At 37.1% G+C, this 19,580-nt stretch overlaps 1 protein-coding gene across 4 annotated transcripts in view; it reads left to right on the top strand.

The window, feature by feature from the left end:
• Positions 1 to 19,580, top strand: part of DYM (dymeclin) — a 403,540-nt gene that overhangs the window by 103,015 nt on the left and 280,945 nt on the right. For all 4 annotated transcript variants that reach the window (XM_073213038.1, XM_073213037.1, XM_073213039.1 and 1 more), the window contains 2 exons: positions 5,795 to 5,920; positions 7,339 to 7,481. In XM_073213038.1, the coding sequence (XP_073069139.1) occupies positions 5,795 to 5,920; positions 7,339 to 7,481 (269 nt within the window). The remainder of the gene's footprint in view (positions 1 to 5,794; positions 5,921 to 7,338; positions 7,482 to 19,580) is intronic.

Raw genomic sequence — 19,580 nt, 5'->3', positions numbered from 1 at the left:
AAAAGTCTTCTGGTCATAATTACAATTACTATACATACACAATATATAAAAATTACATGAAGATATTATACATTATGCTGATTATTATTAAACATAAAACATAAAAGTTTATTGGAAATACATGTCTTAGTGAGGTGGATGGGGAGTGGTAGGTTATAAGGCCTTGACTTAGAGAAGATTCTTGGACATCAGTATTTGAAATTGTTACTTTGTTTAAGCCCCAGGGATTTTTGCACCCTGGGTCAAAGTACGGCAGTAATATTCATGACCTTTGAAAGGTATGCTTTCCTTTGGAGACACTGGGAAAAGGAATTGGAAGGCCAACAGGAAGTGAGTTCTCAGGCAAATAGTTGGTTAGGAAATAGCACTAAAGGAAGTTGAGGATTTGGAAATTGGTTCCCTTTCAGCTTTATTCATCATTACTAAGACTTTGAAGGATACAAGACGCCCTTCTGTAGGTGAATGTATAAATAAACTGTGGTACATCCAGACAATGGAATATCATTCAGCACTAAAATGAAATGAGCTATCACAACAGGAAAAGACGGGGTGGGTAGATCTTAAATGCACATATTACTAAGGAGAAGAAGCTAGTCTGAAAAGTCTACATTCTGTATGATGCAACTATATGATATTCTAGAAAAGGTAAAACTATGGAACAGTAAAAAAGATCAGTAGCTGACAGTGGGTAGCAGGGGAGACATGAATAGGTGGAGTACAAGGGGATTTTTTTTTTTTTTTTTTTGAGAGGGCATCTCTCATATTTATTGATCAAATGGTTGTTAACAACAATAAAATTCAGTATAGGGGGGTCAACGCTCAATGTACAATCATTAATCCATCTCAAGCCTAATTCTCGTCAGTCTCCAATCTTCTGAAGCATAACGAACAAGTTCTTACATGGTGAACGAATTCTTACATAGTGAATAAATTCTTACATGGTGAACAGTACAAGGGCAGTCATCACAGAAACTTTCGGTTTTGATCATGCAATATGACCTATAAACAATCAGGTCAAATATGAATATTCGTTTGATTTTTGTACTTGATCTATATGTTGATCCCACATTTCTCCTACTATTATTATTATTTTTATTTTTAATAAAATGCTGAAGTGGTAGGTAGATGCAAGATAAAGGTAGAAAACATAGTTTAGTGCTGTAAGAAGGCAAATGTAGATGATCAGATGATCAGGTGTGTGCCTATGGACTAAGTATTAATCCAGGCTAGACAAGGGCATCAAGACATCCACGGATGCAGAAGATTTCTCTCAAAGCAGGGGGGGTGAGGTTCTGAGCCTCACCTCTGTTGATCCCCAAATTCTCACCTGATGGCCCCCCTGCGACTGTGCCTGTCTTAGGTTGTTCCTCCCTTGAGGAATCTTACCCGTCTCTGGCTAACCAGTCATCTTCCGGGGCCATACAGGGAAATGTAAAGTTGGTAAGTGAGAGAGAAGCCATATTGTTTGCAAAGGTTAGCTTTTTACTTCTTTGCAGATTTATGCCCTGTGGCTTCTATGCCCAGCACTTGTCTCGAGGTATCTTTACCACCTGGAGGAATTATGATACTCGGTAAATTCGATATGAGGCACGAATTCTATTTAAGGGTTGTAATTAGGAAGGAAGAAGAAAAGCTATAGATGTAGCATACGAAGGAAGCTTGGGAGGATTGATTATTTCTTTGACATATCTTCTTGTATAGTACCTTAAGTATGTATAGGTTTTAAACTACTAACTAATTTGCACACATATATTAACATAATAGGAATACGGTGACATAAACAAAGCAAATCTATAATTACCATCCATCTCCAGTGAAGCCAAGAAAACCATTTAGGCACCCTAGGCATTTGTGAAAATTTATCTATGATATGATGGATATTGTCCAACTGTACTTGAACCATCAGACAAATTAAAGCAGCCCATTTCTGGGATCTGTTCACATCCCATATGTTCTTTTAACCATAGATAGTCTATAGTCATGAGATTTTGGAGTGCTACAACTTGCACCCCTCCCAACTCCTGGTTGAGTTCCAACAGTACAGGTCCGGTCAAATTCGTTGTCTCACTGTATGCACATGCCAGCCTAGACATCTCCCTCCTCATTCTTATGGCAAGTCCAGGAGATGGTGGGCTGGATGCAGCCACAACCGCAGCATCGTCCGGATCCCTGTGGAGGCTTTTTGATGATCATCCCCCAGCACAAGTCCTCCAGAGAGTGCTGATGCCGGAAGCTCCTCCTCATATCGTATCTTAGTTCATTTTCTGGGTATCCAAGCTAGGCCTTGATCTCCCCCTTCGCAAGGCGCTGGTTCCTTGCAGGTGTGGATGTGGTCTGGATGTTGTCCTGTGTCCTGTGGTCTCTATTTTAGGAAGATTTTTCTTTGTTATATTTTCATAGCTCTATGTGTTTTTGGGAGGAGATTTCCACTGCTCTACTCACACCGCCATCCTGGCTCCGCCCCCCGGGCTTATCTATTTTGTTTATTTTTCTCAAAGAACCAGGTCTTGGTTTCATTGATTTTTTTCTATTGTTTTATTCTTATCAATTTTATTTATTTCTTCTCTGATCTTTATTATGTCCCTCCTTCTGCTGACCTTAGGCCTCATTTGTTCTTCTTTTTCCGGTTTCAATAATTGTGACTTTAGACTATTCATTTGGAATTGTTCTTCATTCTTTAAATATGCCTGGATTGCTATATACTTTCCTCTTACAACTGCCTTCGCTGCATCCCACAGAAGTTGGGGCTTTGTGCTGTTGTTGTCATTTGTCTCCATATATTGCTTGATCTCCATTTTAATTTGGTCGTTGATCCATTGATTATTTAGTAGCATGTTGTTAAGCCTCCATGTTTTTGCTTTCTTTGTACGGTTTATTTCTAGTTTTATACCTTTGTGGTCTGAGAAGTTGGTTGGTAGAATTTCAATCTTTTTGAATTTATTGAGGCTCTTTTTGTGGCCTAGTATGTGATCTATTCTGAAAAATGTTCCATGTGCACTTGAGAAGAACGTGTTTCCTGCTGCTTTTGGGTGTAGAGTTCTGTAGATGTCTGTTAGGTCCATCTGTTCTACTGTGTTGTTCAGTGCCTCTGTGTTCTTACTTATTTTCTGTCTGGTGGGTCTGTCCTTTGGAATGAGTAGTGTGTTGAAGTCTCCTAAAATGAATGCGTTGCATTCTATTTCCTCCTTTAATTCTGTTAGTATTTGTTTCACATATGTCGGTGCTCCTGTGTTGGGTGCATATATATTTAGAATGGTTATATCCTCTTGTTGGACTGAGCCCTTTATCATTATGCAATGTCCTTCTTTATCTCTTGTTACTTTCTTTATTTTGAAGTCTATTTTGTCTGATACAAGTCAAGTTCTGCAACACCTGCTTTTTTCTCCCTGTTGTTTGCATGAAGTATCTTTTTCCATCCCTTGACTTTTAGTCTGTGTATGTCTTTGGGTTTGAGGTGAGTTTCTTGTAAGCAGCATATAGATGGGTCTTGCTTTTTTATCCATTCTATTACTTTGTGTCTTTTTATTGGTGCATTCAGCCCATTTATATTTAGGGTGATTATCAAAAGATATGTATTTATTGCCATTGCAGGCTTTGGATTCGTGGTTACGAAAGGTTCAAGGGTAGCTTCTTTACTATCTAACTGTCTAACTTAACTGTCTTATTAAGCTGTTATAAACACAGTGTGATGATTCTTTATTTCTCTCCCTTCTTATTCTTCCTCCTCCATTCTTTGTATGTTAGGTGTTTTAGTCTATACTCTTTTGTGTTTTCTTTGACTGCTTTTGTGGGTAGTTGATTTTATTTTTTGCCTTTAGTTAGTATTTGTTTGGTCTACTTTCTTTGCTGTGATTTTATTTTCTCTGGTGACATCTATTTAGCCTTAGGAGTGCTTCCATCTCCAGCATTCCCTTTAAAATATCCTGTAGAGGTGGTTTGTGGGAGGCAAATTCCCTCAAGACAACTTTTGCTTGTCTGGGAATTGTTTAATCCCTCCTTCATATTTAAATGATAATCGTACTGGATACAGTATTCTTGGTTCCAGGCCCTTCTGTTTCATTGCATTAAATATATCATGCCATTCTCTTCTGGCCTGTAAGGTTTCTGTTGAGAAGTCTGATGATAGCCTGATGGGTTTTCCTTTGTAGGTGATATTTTTTCTCTCTCTGGCTGCCTTTAATACTCTGTCCTTGTCTTTGATCTTTGACATTTTAATTATTATATGTCTTGGCATTGTTCTCCTTGGGTCCCTTGTGTTGGGAGATCTGCGGGCTTCCATGGTCTGAGATACTATTTCCTCCCTCAGCTTGGGGAAATTTTAACAATTATTTCTTCAAAGACACTTTCTATCCCTTTTTCTCTCTTCTTCCTCTTTTGGTACCCCTATAGTGTGAATATTGTTATATTTGGATTGGTCACAGAGTTATCTTAATATTCTTTCATTCCTGGAGATCCTTTTATTGCTCTCTGCCTCAGCTTATCTGTGTTCCTGTTCTCTGATTTCTATTCCATGAACATTCTCTTGCACCTCATCCAGTCTGCTCTTAAGTCCTTCCAGATATTCTTTCATTTCTGTTATTTCCCTCCAGATTTCATCTCTTAGCTCTTGCACATTTCTCTGCAGGTCCATCAACATAGTTATGACCTTTATTTGGATTCTTTTTCAGGAAGATTGGTTTTATCTACTCCCCAGGCACTCTCTGGGGTTGTGTGAGTGATTCTTGACTGGACCAGATTCTTCCGCCTTTTCATGGTGGTAGAGGTGGTTGTAGGCAGGTGGCGTGTGTGTCAGCTGGGAGCACAGAGTCCCTTCCTGCTTGCTGGTTGCCTTGTCCTTCTCTGCTGCCTGTGTTGGTTACATGCTCACTGGGAGCAGTCTCTGGGATAATCTCCTGAGCAGCTGTGAGCAGGGCAGCCCTCTGGCTAGCTCAGAGCCCTGTGGGGAGTGGTGGATATGTAGGGTGTGTTCTCCTGTGAGAACGGCGCCCCTTCATGCCTTGCCCTGGATTCCTCTGTCTGTGCTGTGCAGCTATGCACCGGTGGCAGTCTCTGGGTATGTCCTGTTGGGTAGCTGCATGCTGTGAGGAGACTCTGTGTGGTTGCTATGGGCGGGGCTGCTCTCCAGCTGCTCCCCCTCTGTGGCGTGTCACCTGGTTTGTTTGCAGCGCCAGCTGAGGGGGATGAATGGCAGCACTCTGCTTTCCACTGTGAGGGGCTTTGTGACTGGGTTACCTCCCAGGGGGTTGGGTTACCTGAAGTTCCTTAGGATTCCCAGCCTGCTGAGCTGAGTGTGCTGGAACGATTTTGTCTAGCTGCTAAGCCCTTGTCCCTTTAAGACTTTCAAAAATCACCTGCTTTTCTTCTGTTCCAGGGGAGCCAGCTGTGGGGACCCACTCACAGTCTCTGTCTTGTGACTTCTCATCAGTTCTACAATGTGAATAATTGTTTCTGTACTATAACTAAACAGGATGAATATAAGGACTTTAGAGTGGATCTTCAAAGAAGAATGCTGCTGGCAACTTTCTATTATAGACTAATAGACTTGCCATTTCAGTAGGAGATGGGAGCTGGAAAACAGCAAAGTAATGGGATACCTGACCCAAATACAAGAACTAATAACTTGGAAAGGGTTTTATATTGTCACTTGACTTAATTTTTTACTAAACATTAGTATTTTTGTTATAACCCTGGAACATTTAGATTTGGGTATTTAAATGTATAAATTATTTAGGAAAGAGCAATATCTTTATCTTCCAAAGTGATCATTATTCTGTTTTATTTCCTATTTCTCCAGAGACATTACATATGAAATATCAGTAGAAGCTGTATCCACAATGGTTGTTTTCCTTTCCTGCCAACTCTTCCACAAAGAAGTTTTGCGACAGAGCATCAGTCATAAATATTTGATGCGAGGTCAATGGTAGGTTTCTATTTGCAGTATGTCCCATTTTATATCGTGTAAATCTGTATTTGTGGTTTTGTCCCCTTACATTAGTATTTTCCCAAACCTCCAATCAGATATTGTCTCTGGTGGTTCTGTCAGTACTTCAAACCCAACTCCTCCGCTAATTATCTCCTTTTCCTTTTCATCCTCCAGCTCCATTATCTTCTCTAGTGGTTTTGTTCAAGAATTGCAGCTGGGAAGTCACCTTTCTTCTTCCTTCTGCATGTTTTCTATATCTGAGTAGTCAGCCAGTAATATTTGTTCACTGAAATTATTTTTGTGTCTTTCCCTTTACACCAGTCCCATAGAAACTGTTGTATCTTGTGCTCTGCCTGTTACCATGTATTTGGATTACCTTGCAGCCTCTTGACTGACTGTTCCTACTTTAATTTAGTCAACAAATATTTATTGTGTGCTGTGTGCCAGACATGTGGGCTGTGCTCTTGAGCAGAAGCTTATGATCTCCTATTGGAGGGGATGGGAATAGATAAATGGTAAATACACACACAGCCATGACCTTCTATGGACACAGTCTTTACAGAACATTAGAATGTAAAAGAAACACAAATAAAATAGCTTCAATTAAAGTTCTCAGAGAGTTGGGAACTGTGTCTTTTTCATATTCTTTTTTGTTGTCTTGGTTTCCTTTGTGGTACCTTCTTGCCACCTTAATTATATCTAGCACATTCACAGAATCCCTTACAGCTCTTTGGAACAGATTTGAAAATCTCACTGATGGTCGGCTTTGGTTTTTGTCTATTAAAATAGCTTTGGCTGGAGTCTATTTGGCTCAAGTCTGTTAAAAAGTTTTCTTTAGATTGCCAGTTGGTTTATCACCAGTTTATGGGTCCATATCCCTTTTCACCTATTTTTCTCTCCTCTCTGTACTTCGAAGCAAAGACTATTAACGTTAAGAAAACTGTATACATATGTGTATATATATATTTTTTGTCTGTATAAATAGAATAATTTCATACTTAAAAAGTGTAGTTTTTTGTATTATTGCTTTTTAATAATTGCTTTTCCCTACTGATTCTGTTTTAGTAGTAACTACTTATTCTCTTCCTCTTGTGTAATTTTGTGCTGGGTACCGTATTATACACTGAATTCTTATGCGTCTGTTACAAAAATTACAAATAAGGTGACTGAAGCTCGGGAGTGGAAGTAATTTGACCAATGACCTATCGTATAGTAAGAGGAAAGCCAGAGTGAAGCCTCAAGTCTGATCTCAAAGCCCATGCATGGTCTTCACTAGAATGTGACAATGCTAGATTTCTTGGAATTGTGGTACTCCCTTTATAGTAGTAGATTACCTAGATTATATTCATCATTATACAAAATCAGGTGAGCCTGTAAATATAAATTTGATTTTCTTCTTTCTTCTTTTTGTGTAGTCTTCCATATACCAGTAAACTTGTGAAAACCTTATTGTATAACTTTATCAGACAAGAAAAGCCGCCTCCTCCAGGAGCACATCTGTTCCCTCAGCAGTCGGATGGAGGAGGACTGCTTTATGGACTTGCATCAGGAGTAGCAAGTAAGTCTTAGGAGATTTTGTCAGTTCTTTGGTGTACATGGATTTTGTGTAATTAGTCACAAGCAATTCTGTTCACTTGGCTGCCACCACTAACGGTTGTATAGGATCTGTGCAGCTGGCTAAATGTGAAATACTGTAAGTAAATCAAAGTATTTTTTCCATTCAGTGCAATGATTTATGCAGTGAAATATATGCAAATTATGAATGGGTTGTTTTCCTATTTTTTCACCATTTTTTTTAAGAAGAATGTTTATAAATACGCATATTGCATGAGTTCTAGCTGTACAATATAAATACAATTAAGCTCTTGGAAACTTTACTGCTTGAGTTTTATGAGAAAACCATTCTATTTTAGGGGCTTTATTAGTTAGGATTTTGCTGACAAATTGGGTATAGTTTTCTTACTAAATGTTTCATTTGTTCAGTGACAAATTAGCACATTTTGAAGAGTTTTATAATAAATTCTGAGTGTCACAAATGTGGGTTTTATCAGATTAGAAGCAAATTGCTTTAGCTGAAGTGGGTCCTTTCCCACAGTAAAGCCCCATTTCTGCTTCACACTGTTCAGACCTGAAGACTCTGGAAGTGCAAGAGTCCTGCTTGTTCCCCCTGTGTCAGTGTGGAGGCTCTGGGTCATGTGAGGTTATACAAACGGAACTTTCGCTTTATTCTGAAGGAAAAACAAAAACTAGACTGGTGCTTTGGCGGTTGTAAGGTCTGTGCAAGCACTCGTACTAAACCAGCAGTGTCCATTCTATTTAAATACATGTGCAGCGTTCACTGTTTGAAGGAATCCCAAATGGAGCGGAGACCTGCAGCTGAATTGTGGCTGTGGTGTGCTCTCCGTACGTAGTCCGGGAGGAACATCGGCTTGGTATGAAAATGTAGTACTGTGTGATAACTTTCTAGATAATGAGTCTTGGGAACCTCTTTGGATTAAAGACCTCTGCTGACCCTAGGAGTTGATCTGTGGGGACCAGGCTTTCTAGATTTAACTTGCTTTGGCTTCTTTTAATATTTGGAGCTGAATTAGATTTGTAATCACCTAGGGTTTTGTCTTTTGTGTTGAGTCTGCATAGAATGCCTAGACCTCAGGGGGGTTGATCCTCCCAGCGGCTCCTACCCCTGGCCCTCATTGTTTCTGAGCATGAGGGTGCACAGGGCTGTTCATTCACGGCCTGGGAAGGCAGCACAGGAATGGCTTCTTGTCTCCCACCTGGGAAGGCTTCATTAATCTCTTAGTGTTTTCTTTTTTTGATCATTAAACTGGTACAAGTTTTTTCTAATACCCCAGTATGGTTGGAGATTTTTTGGAACCTTCTTTCTTCAAAACAATGGCAATACTTGCATTAAAAAAAAAAAAAAAGTAAAGTAAACAGATTTGTATGTAGTTTTTGGTTTTTCTTTTAGTTTTGTGTCATCAAAAGGAGGACCAGTATGGTAATGTAGTGTTGTCAGTACTGGGTGCTAAAAAACTTACAAGATTTGCTACCTAGTTATCCGCGTATCTGAAGGAAATCTCTTCGCTTTTCATTTTTCTGCTTTCCAGTGTCCTTGTCTACTGAATGAACTGTTTGGGATAGATGATCTCTGAGATTATTTCTACATATGTGTCAGTGATCCAATGGTCTTTTCCCCTACCATTAAAAAATTTAATATTCAACTAAGGACATTAAAATAGATTTTTAGTGTGCTCCAGTCACAAGACATTTTACATCGCTTCTTATAACTTCATAAATTTATCCTTGTAAAATCATGATGAAATATTATTTCACAATATGTGACTCAAAAGATTATAAAAAAACAACAAGAGGATATTCCTCTCCCACAGAGCACAGCTATGTATGTGAGCCAAAAAAAAAAAGTAAAAATAATCATAGTTAATGTGATTTTGAATCAAGCCATGTTCCATGAAAGTCAGTCAGTCAAGTTGACAAAGGATATTTGACTTTAGTTGTGTGATCACTTTTGATGATTTCTTGGTTGGTAGTTAAGGAGTTTTCTTACTTTAATATTGGCTTAAGAAAAAATGCGATTTAGAACTTCTTTACTGAAAAAAACTTATATTCCAAAGCCAAATGTAAATTATAAACTCTTGGATTATATTTGTTTTAGTTGGGATTGAATTTTTCCTGGATATAGAAGCATTTCCTTTCATAACAGTATGTGTATGGTATGTTTTGCTTAAATAATTCACTTTGAAATAGAGTGCCTTATTTCAAAGAACTTTATAGTCTTGGATAGTGAAGTTTTGTTGAGACTGGCAGGGGAAGAGGAGAATCCTTGTGCTGCATGAGCAGTGAGCCACATGTCTGAGCCCTCACAGGAGTTAGGCTAGGCCTTCTCCAGTTTATTCTCACTTTTTCAGACTTATTTCTGGTTATTCTATTTGTTTCTCAGACTCTAGCAAAAACTTTGTTACTTTTTGCATACCTGACACACTCTCTTTTCATGCCTTTCGTGGGATTTCCTTTTTAACCTAGAATCCTACTCTCTCCTCTCTGACTTTGATGCTTCTGCTTGTCCATCTCAAGTAGCGCCTTCTCCACAAAGACTTCCTTTTCTCCCATCTTGCTAGATTTGCTCTTTTTCTGTGGCACTTAACACTCTGCTTTGTGTTATGATTACTATGTACAAGCATCACCCTCTATGCATTGGCTCTAGATACAGTAAAGTGAGAGCTGACATGTGTACAACACTTCAGAGTTTGCAGAGCAACTTTCTGTGTATCTCACTTAATTCTCATAGCAACCTTGTGAAAATACATGGCTTTACTTTTCTAATTAAGATGAAGAGATGTTCCCAGTTATTAATATGTTTGTCCAAGATCACATAGGAAAAAGGTGATATTGGTTTGCACTGGCGCTCAGTGCCTTTGACTCCTGACCTTTGCTCCCTTGCCTTTCATTGTCACCACTTGAATCCTGACTGTGGAAGTTGTTCTCACCTTAGGTGTGGGTTGATGATGTTCACTGTGGTCTCCAGCAGAGTACCTTCCATCTGTGGACTGTGCACAAATACTTGCTGGATGTAACTAAATACCAAAAGCTGATACTTGTCTACACTTGAGGAGGATGTGAACTCAGTTATAATAACAAAGCTGTCATTTAATGAGTGCCTTTTGTTTTCTAGTCACTTTATTAGCTCCTTTACATACATAATTTCACCTACCCCTTATTTTTCTTTTTTAACATTTTATTGTGGAAAACTTCCAATAGAAAGAATGACAGAGTGAACTCTCCCCATCTATCCATGACCTGTCTTCAACAATTATCATTTTCCTTTTTTTTTTTTCTCATTTGTCTCTCTCCTCTTTTAAAAAACTTTTTAGTTGGAAGTAAGTTCATGCATACCTAAAAGTTACAAAAATAAAAATATTACAAGTATTATTTAATAAATGTTAGAAATTTTTAAATAAATACTTAAGTAAATATTTGCAAAGTAAACATTTTATCCTGTCTGTTTTGTATTTGTATTCTCACTCTTCCCCCAAGAAGACACACACTATATGGACACACGGTTTTTTTGTTAACCATTCGAGGATAAGTTACATGCATCCTTTACCCCTAAATACTTGAATGTTTATATCCTAAAAGAGGATGTCTCCTATACAACCACCATACATTTACCAACTTCAGTAAATTTAACACTTAAATTAGTCATAAAAACAAATGAGGTAGGCATTTGTTCTATGTCAGTGAAAATAATGGAAGTGGAGATTTTCCTCTATTTTAAAATGTCCTTTATTAATATAGTATTTGAATTGCACTTACATTGAATTTTTACAGGGGGGTGTTCTTATAACTACATTATATAGCATATACCCTCCTTCTTTCTGTTTATGATTGGTCCTGTAATATGCAGTGAGTGCTTGGATGCTATTTGATGAGAAGATAATAAATAAATGGAGGAATTAATAATACCTTGTAATTACCACTAGTAAGTTTTTTGCAGTTAGAGTAATGAAAACAAACGTGTATAGCTTTTGTTGTTTTTTTTAAAAAACATTTTCAAATGTGTCAAGTGTGATTCACTGGAAATGGTGAGAATGAATTATATGTTATTATATTTATCTGTTAATATCTATCATGCATGCTAATAAACCTCTATTCATAATTTTGCAGTACAGGAAAAGATGGTTTCCTTCCTCTTTATAGTTTTTTAATTTAGATATTCCTCTAATGTGCTGACAAAATGGAAAAAGAATCAATTGATGTATCACTTTACTATTTAGAAAAGAGTGCTACAGTTTTAATTAATGTGGTATTTTTTAATGAATGAATTTCAGGATTAGGAGAAATGATGATAAAGGTCATCCAGCACCTCCTGAACATTAGCAGATCCACCTCGTGTACTTTTAATAAATGCATGTGCATGTACTTAAACCTTGGAATTTCTCAGTCATTAGGTAGGCATAGCATGGGCATAGTCATACACATTTTCAGTAGGCATTCTAGATGATTCTGCTAATAGCTGGTCTGTTGCAGCAGCACTTGTGTGGTATGGGTCCCTTTCTGTACTTGAATCTGTACTGCTGTGGGCCCCCCATGGCAGATAGTTGATCGAGTGCTCTCTCCTACTGAGAATGCATTGTTTTGAGGTAGCTTTAGTGGGTTAACTGATCCTTTTCCTCTTGTATTATCTTAGTTTATCTTTTTATTGTTCTCTGTTGCTGATAAAGTCCAGTTTATCAGGGTCATTCTTTAAGTATGACCATCAGTACAGTACACCAGTGTAAAATAGATTGAAACTCTAAACTCCCTGATTCTGGACATGGTAATTTTTATTTTTAATTAATGTAGATAAAATGCCCATTAACTCTTTTGGCAGATAATGTACAGTTATTAATGAGTTTATTGTTAATTTTATCATCCAAGTCTTTTCCATACTTGTAGCTTTAATGTCCTATCTTTCCCCCTCAGGTTTTATATATACAAGGTACAAGACATTTCAGTGCATCTCAGTTAAATATAATTTTGTTAGATGTGTGGTCCATAATTCCAGCTAAAGAATAAGATTTGCTCTAGATCATCATTAAACAAATATTTCAGGGAGTCTTGCTTTATTCAAGGTTATGTTTTTGACAGTGTACTGAGAGAGGATTGACCCATTCTATTATCTGTGTGGAAAGCTGGGTGTTTCTGTAGGTGGCACATGTAAAATAACAAGGAAAATTAATAACTAGGGATTTTGTGATTTTTTTTTCTCTGTAGAATAGATTTCATTTCCTGGAATTCCAGTGAGGATTTGCTGTGAGGGCAGTAGCCTGGTTTTCACAGATGGCAGACTTTAGAGTTAATGAGGATTCCATGACTTTTAGGACTCACCCACAAGGATCTTCATGAAACTGGAGCTAGTAGTCCCCCAGTTGGCAGGAGGTGCTGGGTGAGTATTTTGTGAATTCAAACCCAGCCCTCCCCATCATTGGATTATACCACAGCAACCTCTCAGCTGACTTTTCTGTCATTCCTGCAAGTCCTTGTGGATAAGAGTAGATTTCCAGAGCTTGATATTGATGAGCACATGATTTGGCACAGAGCCAGCTCAACCCGATCTTAGATGAATTGTTCAACTCTTTGAATCTCATTATTCTACTTTATAAAGCTGATAAACATACAACTTTTTGTACCAGGTTACTCTGAAGTGTAAATTAGATGTTGTATATTAAATCACTTCTAAAACTATACATCTATCCTCATGTAAGTAACGTTTTTAGCCTGCACTGTAGTTCTGCTGCTTCTTGTTAATTAAAATAAAGTAATTTAAAAGAAAATAAAAATTATATGAAGTTAGTGATCAGAAAATTTCTGACAAATTTGTATAAGACAACTAAAAAATTTCAAAGAATATTTTATTTTTTTGTTCTGCTCAAACTTTAAGTTTTATGTAAAAACTTTTGAAATACCAGACATGTTTTTGCTCTTTTTTCCAACTGACTTTTCATTTTTATGTGGTGCAGAATTTGGCCAATGACAGAAAGGAAAATCTGATTGTTAAATAGATATTGCCCACAAGAGATTTCTCTTTGCTTCCTAAATGAACTTGCCTTGAAAACAGTCGCTATGGTACCATTTCTTAGTCACTAATTATCTGAAAGTTTGTTATTTACAAAACTAGCCAAAGATTTTAATAAAGACTTGATGCTGAACCAACCTGAATTATAATAAATATTTTGAATGTTCACTAGTCAAACATATCAGTAGTATTGGTAGTCTTAGTTATAGTCAGTAAGGCAGTTTGTACTAACTGCTTACTTTATAAGCAAATCACCCTACCCTGTTAGAGATGCTCTGACAAGCAAATGGCCAAAGACCCTTACCCTGTGATTTGTTATGTATGGTGGTAACAAATAGCTCAGTCGCTATCACAAAGTACCATAGACTGGGTGGCTTAAACAGACATTTGTTTTTCACAGTTCTGGAGGCCTGGAAGCCTAAGGTCAAGGTGCTAGCAGATTCAGTTAGCGGTGAGAACTCTTCCTGGCTTACAGATGGCTTGCTGTATCTTCACATGGCAGAGAGGAAACTCTAGTGTCTCTTCCTTTTCCTGTAAGAGCACAAATCCCACCCTGAGGGCTCTCCCCTCGTGACTTCATCTAAAACCTAATCACCTCCAAAAGCCCAAATTGCAGGTAGCTATTACCATCACATTCACGGTTAGGGCTTCAATATATACATTTTGGTGGGGATTCAAACCTTTAGTCCATAATAGGTATTAAATAGGCCAGGCTAGAATTCCTCTCATTGAAATTCTCAGTTTGGGAGGCCACTGGTCTCTTTTATATGTTGAGAGCTAAGGCATCCTTCAGTGCCATTCTTTATTTTAAACTACAGCCCTGCTTTGGGGTGATGGTGGTGGTGAGGCTTGTGGCCAAAGTAGATCACTCGCAGCACATTTCAACCAAACTAATATGTTAAAAAAAAAAAGAGGCATTCCAGAATGTATAAGGAGCCTCTTCAAGAACAATTTTGTGATTGAAACAGTTTCTTTTCTGATTTTGGAGGCCACCACTTACTTACATTGTCCTTTGGAGGGACTGGCTCTAGATTTTGATAATTTGATACTATGGAAGGAGGTACAAGTATCAGACTCAGGCTGTTATTAGGACCTAGAATTGAATGGGGGTCTTTCAGTTTACTGACTGCATATTCTTGGGCTGTATAACTGCAATGACACAAATTCTTCATTGTAAAAGGAGGATAAGACCTTTCTCTGTAAGGCTACTAAGGTGATCAATTGAGGAAAAGTATAGGAAAGAATCTGGCACACCTTGTAGGTATGTGGTAAATGGGCACTGTTAGTAACAAGTATTACACAGTAGTATTAAAGAGAAAACTTTTGTTTAAAAAAATAGAAAAAAAAGCCAGTGACCTTAATGATTTACAATTCTACTCAGATTTTTAATGTAAATAAATTATGAAAGTAGTTGATATTTGTTTCATACATTGATAATAGAGACTTCAGAGAGTCACTAAAAGAATTTTTATGTTGAAAATTTAATATTGTGAGAAGGAAAAATAAACTGTAACATTGATTTAGTTTTTCTTTTGACTCTATTCTTCTTCAACCCTGTCTTGTAATATATATTCAAGCTTTTTAATTGCCTCTAATGCCTAAAAAAAGGGATGAAGCAAGGAAGGGGTGACCTTGAATTTTCTTGTGTTTTTTTGTTAAGGCAAGCTGTAGTGTGATTATAACTGAGTATTTAATGTTTTAAAGAGCCAAGCCTAATTAAATGTGTTCTGCCAAACTGTGCTTTCCATCACAAGTACTGAGGTTTTACACAATAACTTCTGATATATGGCTTTTCCATTTGAATGAGCCATCAAAAATGTTTTTTTTCCCTTTGCTTGCAGTGGTGTCCTAGCCAAATTATAAGGCCAAAGTAGTGATTATTTGTTTAGGCCAATGCTGTAATAGAGAAATTAATAAAGTACAATTGGAAGATTAAAACTCATTTCTCCCAATTGCTGTTATTGAGAAAATTACTGAATTCATTATGATAGGTATGGTCTGCAGGAGTTGTAATTATTTCATGTGATGGTTATTTTTCTCTTCAAGTTTTGGCTTTTTTTGAGCTGACTCATTGAGAGAAAGAAAAACTATGGTAAGAGAAAAAATATGTGGCACTCAGAAACAGGCATAGTTGTGAAAACATTTCTAATTAAAGCACTTTGAACTTTCAGAAAAAAAGTGCTTTATAAACAATAATTATATTCTCAGTACAATTTATTTGGAATGATTAGGTAGATTTTACATACCAGGTGAAGGAATGAATTTTTTCCTTTTATTTTCAGGAGTGAACTAATTTTGTGATTTATAAAATACAGTTTATTTTAGTTTACTGTTTCCTTGTAATGGTTCCTTGCAAGGATGTTCACCAGGAACATAGAATAAAGTAATCAGTTTCAGATGAAATGCTAAGAATAAGTTTCCGAAGTTTGCTAAAAGTGTTTTCTTTGGCATCCACTATATAATCTGTTTTTGAGATTTAATGTAACAATTTATTGGATTGTGGAATTTAAAATATAAAAAGATTATTAAAATTATGGAATTCTGAGAATGTAAATCTTACTTAAAGAATGAAGCAATTGAAGTGGATTTGCTTTAAAACTTAAATTCTGTCATAGTCAAGTTAGTGTTCCTATTAAGCTGTTTTAATTTACATTGATTTCAGAAAGGATGTTTGGAGTAAATGGGAGTAAATGGAGTAAATCTATTCAAGGTTATTTGCTGACAATTTGTGAATGGTAGTAAAAACCCTCATAAATTATAGTTGGTATAGTTTGAGACCACCTTTTACATGAATAAATAATATTTTAAAGTCTAATGTTGTGAGTTATCCAAAGACTTCCCTTTTAAAATGTTTCTGCAACTTTGAAATGCATTCACAAAGTAAGCTACTTTGATGGGTGAATATCTGGATACACAGATGGATAGAGATGTTACCTCAAAGATAGTGAATGTTAATTCTTTCAAATTTCCTATATGTTTGACAATTTTCATAATAAAATATTAGGGTAAAAATAAAATCACTGTGAGGGTGAATTAGTGTCACGAAATTCAGTTTGTCCTTTGAAAAGCTGTATCTTAGTCCTAATCTTTCCAGAATTGCTAGGTAAGATTCTGAGGAATGTGTGAGTCTGACCAGACCTGGGTTCAAACCCTTTCTGCAAACTAGTTAGTTGCAAAGCTTGTGTAAGTTTTGTAACCTCTTCAAGCCTTTCTCTAGCTGTAGAAACAGAATGGTGATTACTTACAGGATTATGATAAATGTTCATTTTTCTCCTCTCTTACTTGTTTATAATCTGTGTGAGCCAGATTGTGGTCCTTGAAGGCCCATTGAATTCAGTTTAATGAAAAGTGGAGAGAGGAGGTTCTATTCATTGTCGTGCCTACTAGCAGCTGCCAGAGTCACTTCTGCAAAGCCCCTGGGGTCCCATACTTGACAGAGGCTAGGCAAAAGAAAGGGAGGGAGAGACACAGCTAGCCATCCTCACCAGCAGAACAGTGGATTGGAAGAGAATACAGCTTTTGACATCAGGGAAGTGTAAGCTGGATATTGGGCCCTGCCTTCTACTAGCTGTCACTTTGGTTAAACTACTTCACTGAATCCTAATTTCCTCATTTTAAAAATGGAACTTAAAATTTACCTTGTGGGCCTTTGTTACACACTTCAGTATTATATGGCATGTAGTGATTAAGAGTCTAGAACATAATAAATCCTAAAAACAAGTACTAGTTACCATTTACCTGCTTCATCTTCCCAACCCCCGCATCTGTGTCAATTTTTTTATAGTCTTCCAAACCTTACATGTTTTTCTTGTATGTTTCACATTCTTTTAGCCTTTTTGCTTTCAAATTTAAGGCAATTTCCTCCTCTTTTCTAGATTATTACAAAGGTCATAAACAAAGATCCAGCAGCCAGCCACCTTCTTAGCATTGTTAACCACAACTTGATGAAACAGAAAGGCTTGTTAGCTATCAGTACCATTTTTCAGGTCATTTGGTGCAAAAGCAAGCCAAATTAAGCTAATTCTGCAATTAAAAGTTTTGTATGTTGTGCAGTCACATATATTCAGAGTCTGTCGTGGATTATATTTTCAGGGGCTCCTGATGCTATAGATTAAGGGTAAATGTTGAAACACTTTAAACTTGTCTTTTCAGAACATTCTGATATGTCCTATGCCTTTTTTATATTAGTCAATTCTGAAACCCCAGTTTGGAAAGTGCAGACGACTAATAGAGAATGACTTTAAGAGAGGAGGTCTTCTCAGTAGTAATTATTTCAAAGTATAAACCTTTCCAGGAATATTTGTGAAGGTAAACATAATTTTGCCTATTTACATGTCTGCATTGCTCAAGAGGTATTACGTGAGTTAAGTAACAGTTTGAGGGTTTATCTCTTTTTTTAAAAAAAAGATCATTTCTAGACTGTCCCAGTAGCTTGCACTTTCTTACACTGTGTTCTCCTCTGCCCCCCAGTACTATTCTTCCCTGTCCTCATTGCTCTTGGCTTGCCAGCTGCTACATTTCCTGGCCTTAGTTTGCTGCTGTTTGTGGCCCTGATGTGAACACTGCTTCCACCTGGGTTGCTCTGATGCCAGGAGCAGTGATGGCTCCAGGAGAAACATCATGGTCATGAGCTTGTGAGCCTTGAAGTGAGGGTGTCAGGTAGCAGGTGTAGGCTTGGAGCAGAGTAAATGGAGTAGAGAATTAAAGAGTGGGGAGAGGGTGAGATCCGTGTAGGGGACCACCTGTTTTGCTGGGTGGCTCTGAGTTCTTGGACCGGTATAGGCCTATGTGTTACCTAACTGCTACCCCCTGCTAGAATGTGAAGAAAGTCTCACAAGCAGGAATTGCTTGCTGTTCATACCTAGGCCCTCAGCACATTAGCAGACGTGCCTGGGTTGTGGGTGTGAATTATTTGTGGAATGAGTGATGTCTTAGAGCCTCTCGATATGTCTGGTCTGGAAAATCTGGATGGGAAGGACTAGGGAAGTACCATTTTACAAGAAGTAATTATTTTGCTAAAGATTTGTGAAAATTCTCCATTTTCAGTCCTGTTTCTCACTCCCACCCCCATTCCATATTCCTTCTCTAATTCTAGACCCTTGTCAGGCAGATGGACTCTCTCTTATTACAGCCTCTTCTATAAGAATTTAAGTCTGTGTCATCTTCTGCCTTGTTCACTGTTAACTTTTTACCAGAAGCTTGTTAAAATATTTCATCCACTTACTGCCCTATTCTCATTTTTTATGGTTGCGTATTTACACTTTTAATTACTTCCTTACACTTCATTAAAATATTATCAAATTTTATTTTTTGAGCAGTTTTAGGTATAAAAATCAAAGAAAAATAAGCAGAAATCAGTTCTCATATCTTTTCTTGCCCAGTTTCTCCTATTATTAACATCTTTCTTTGCTACATTTATTAAGTTGATGAGCCAGTATCGATACATTTTTATATAGTTTATATTAGGGTTCACGCTTGGTGGTGTACAGTTATATAGGTTTTGACAAATGCAAAATTGCCCAGCAGGCAAGTTGTCCTTCATGTGAAAACAGACTATGGTTCATCCATATAATGAAATATCCAGTAATAGAAAGAAATGAGTTATCAAGCCAAAATAAGACAAGAAGTCAGTTTAAAAAAACTACATACTACACGATCTCAACATATGGCATTCTGGAAAAGGCAAAAAAATGAAGAAAATAAAAAGATCAGTGTTTGCCAGGAATTCAGCAGGAGGAGGGGAGGGATGAGTATGTCGGGCACCAAGCAGTTTTAGGACCATGGAACTATCCCATATGATACTGTGATGATGTGTCTTCTTTCTAACTTTTAATTTATTACATTTCTTATGTTGTTATAAACTTCTGTAAATGAGCTTTTTATTGTCTCTTTATTCTACTGTGTGGATCTAGCATAACTTATGCAAATTATCTCTGTACATTTAGGAGATGGATAATTTTTTGCTCTTGTAAGTTTTGTGGCAGTGAACATTTTTATACCTGATATGTGTATTTTTTTTAAAGTAATTTGGATTATTTACTTCAGTTATATTCTGGTCTATTTTGATTAGAGCTTTTGATTTTA

The sequence above is a fragment of the Manis javanica genome, chromosome 9 (assembly GCF_040802235.1).
Source record: "Manis javanica isolate MJ-LG chromosome 9, MJ_LKY, whole genome shotgun sequence".
Lineage (NCBI taxonomy): Eukaryota > Metazoa > Chordata > Mammalia > Pholidota > Manidae > Manis > Manis javanica.
Note: the sequence above shows the minus strand (reverse complement) of the source record. Positions and strands in the feature narration are given on the sequence as shown.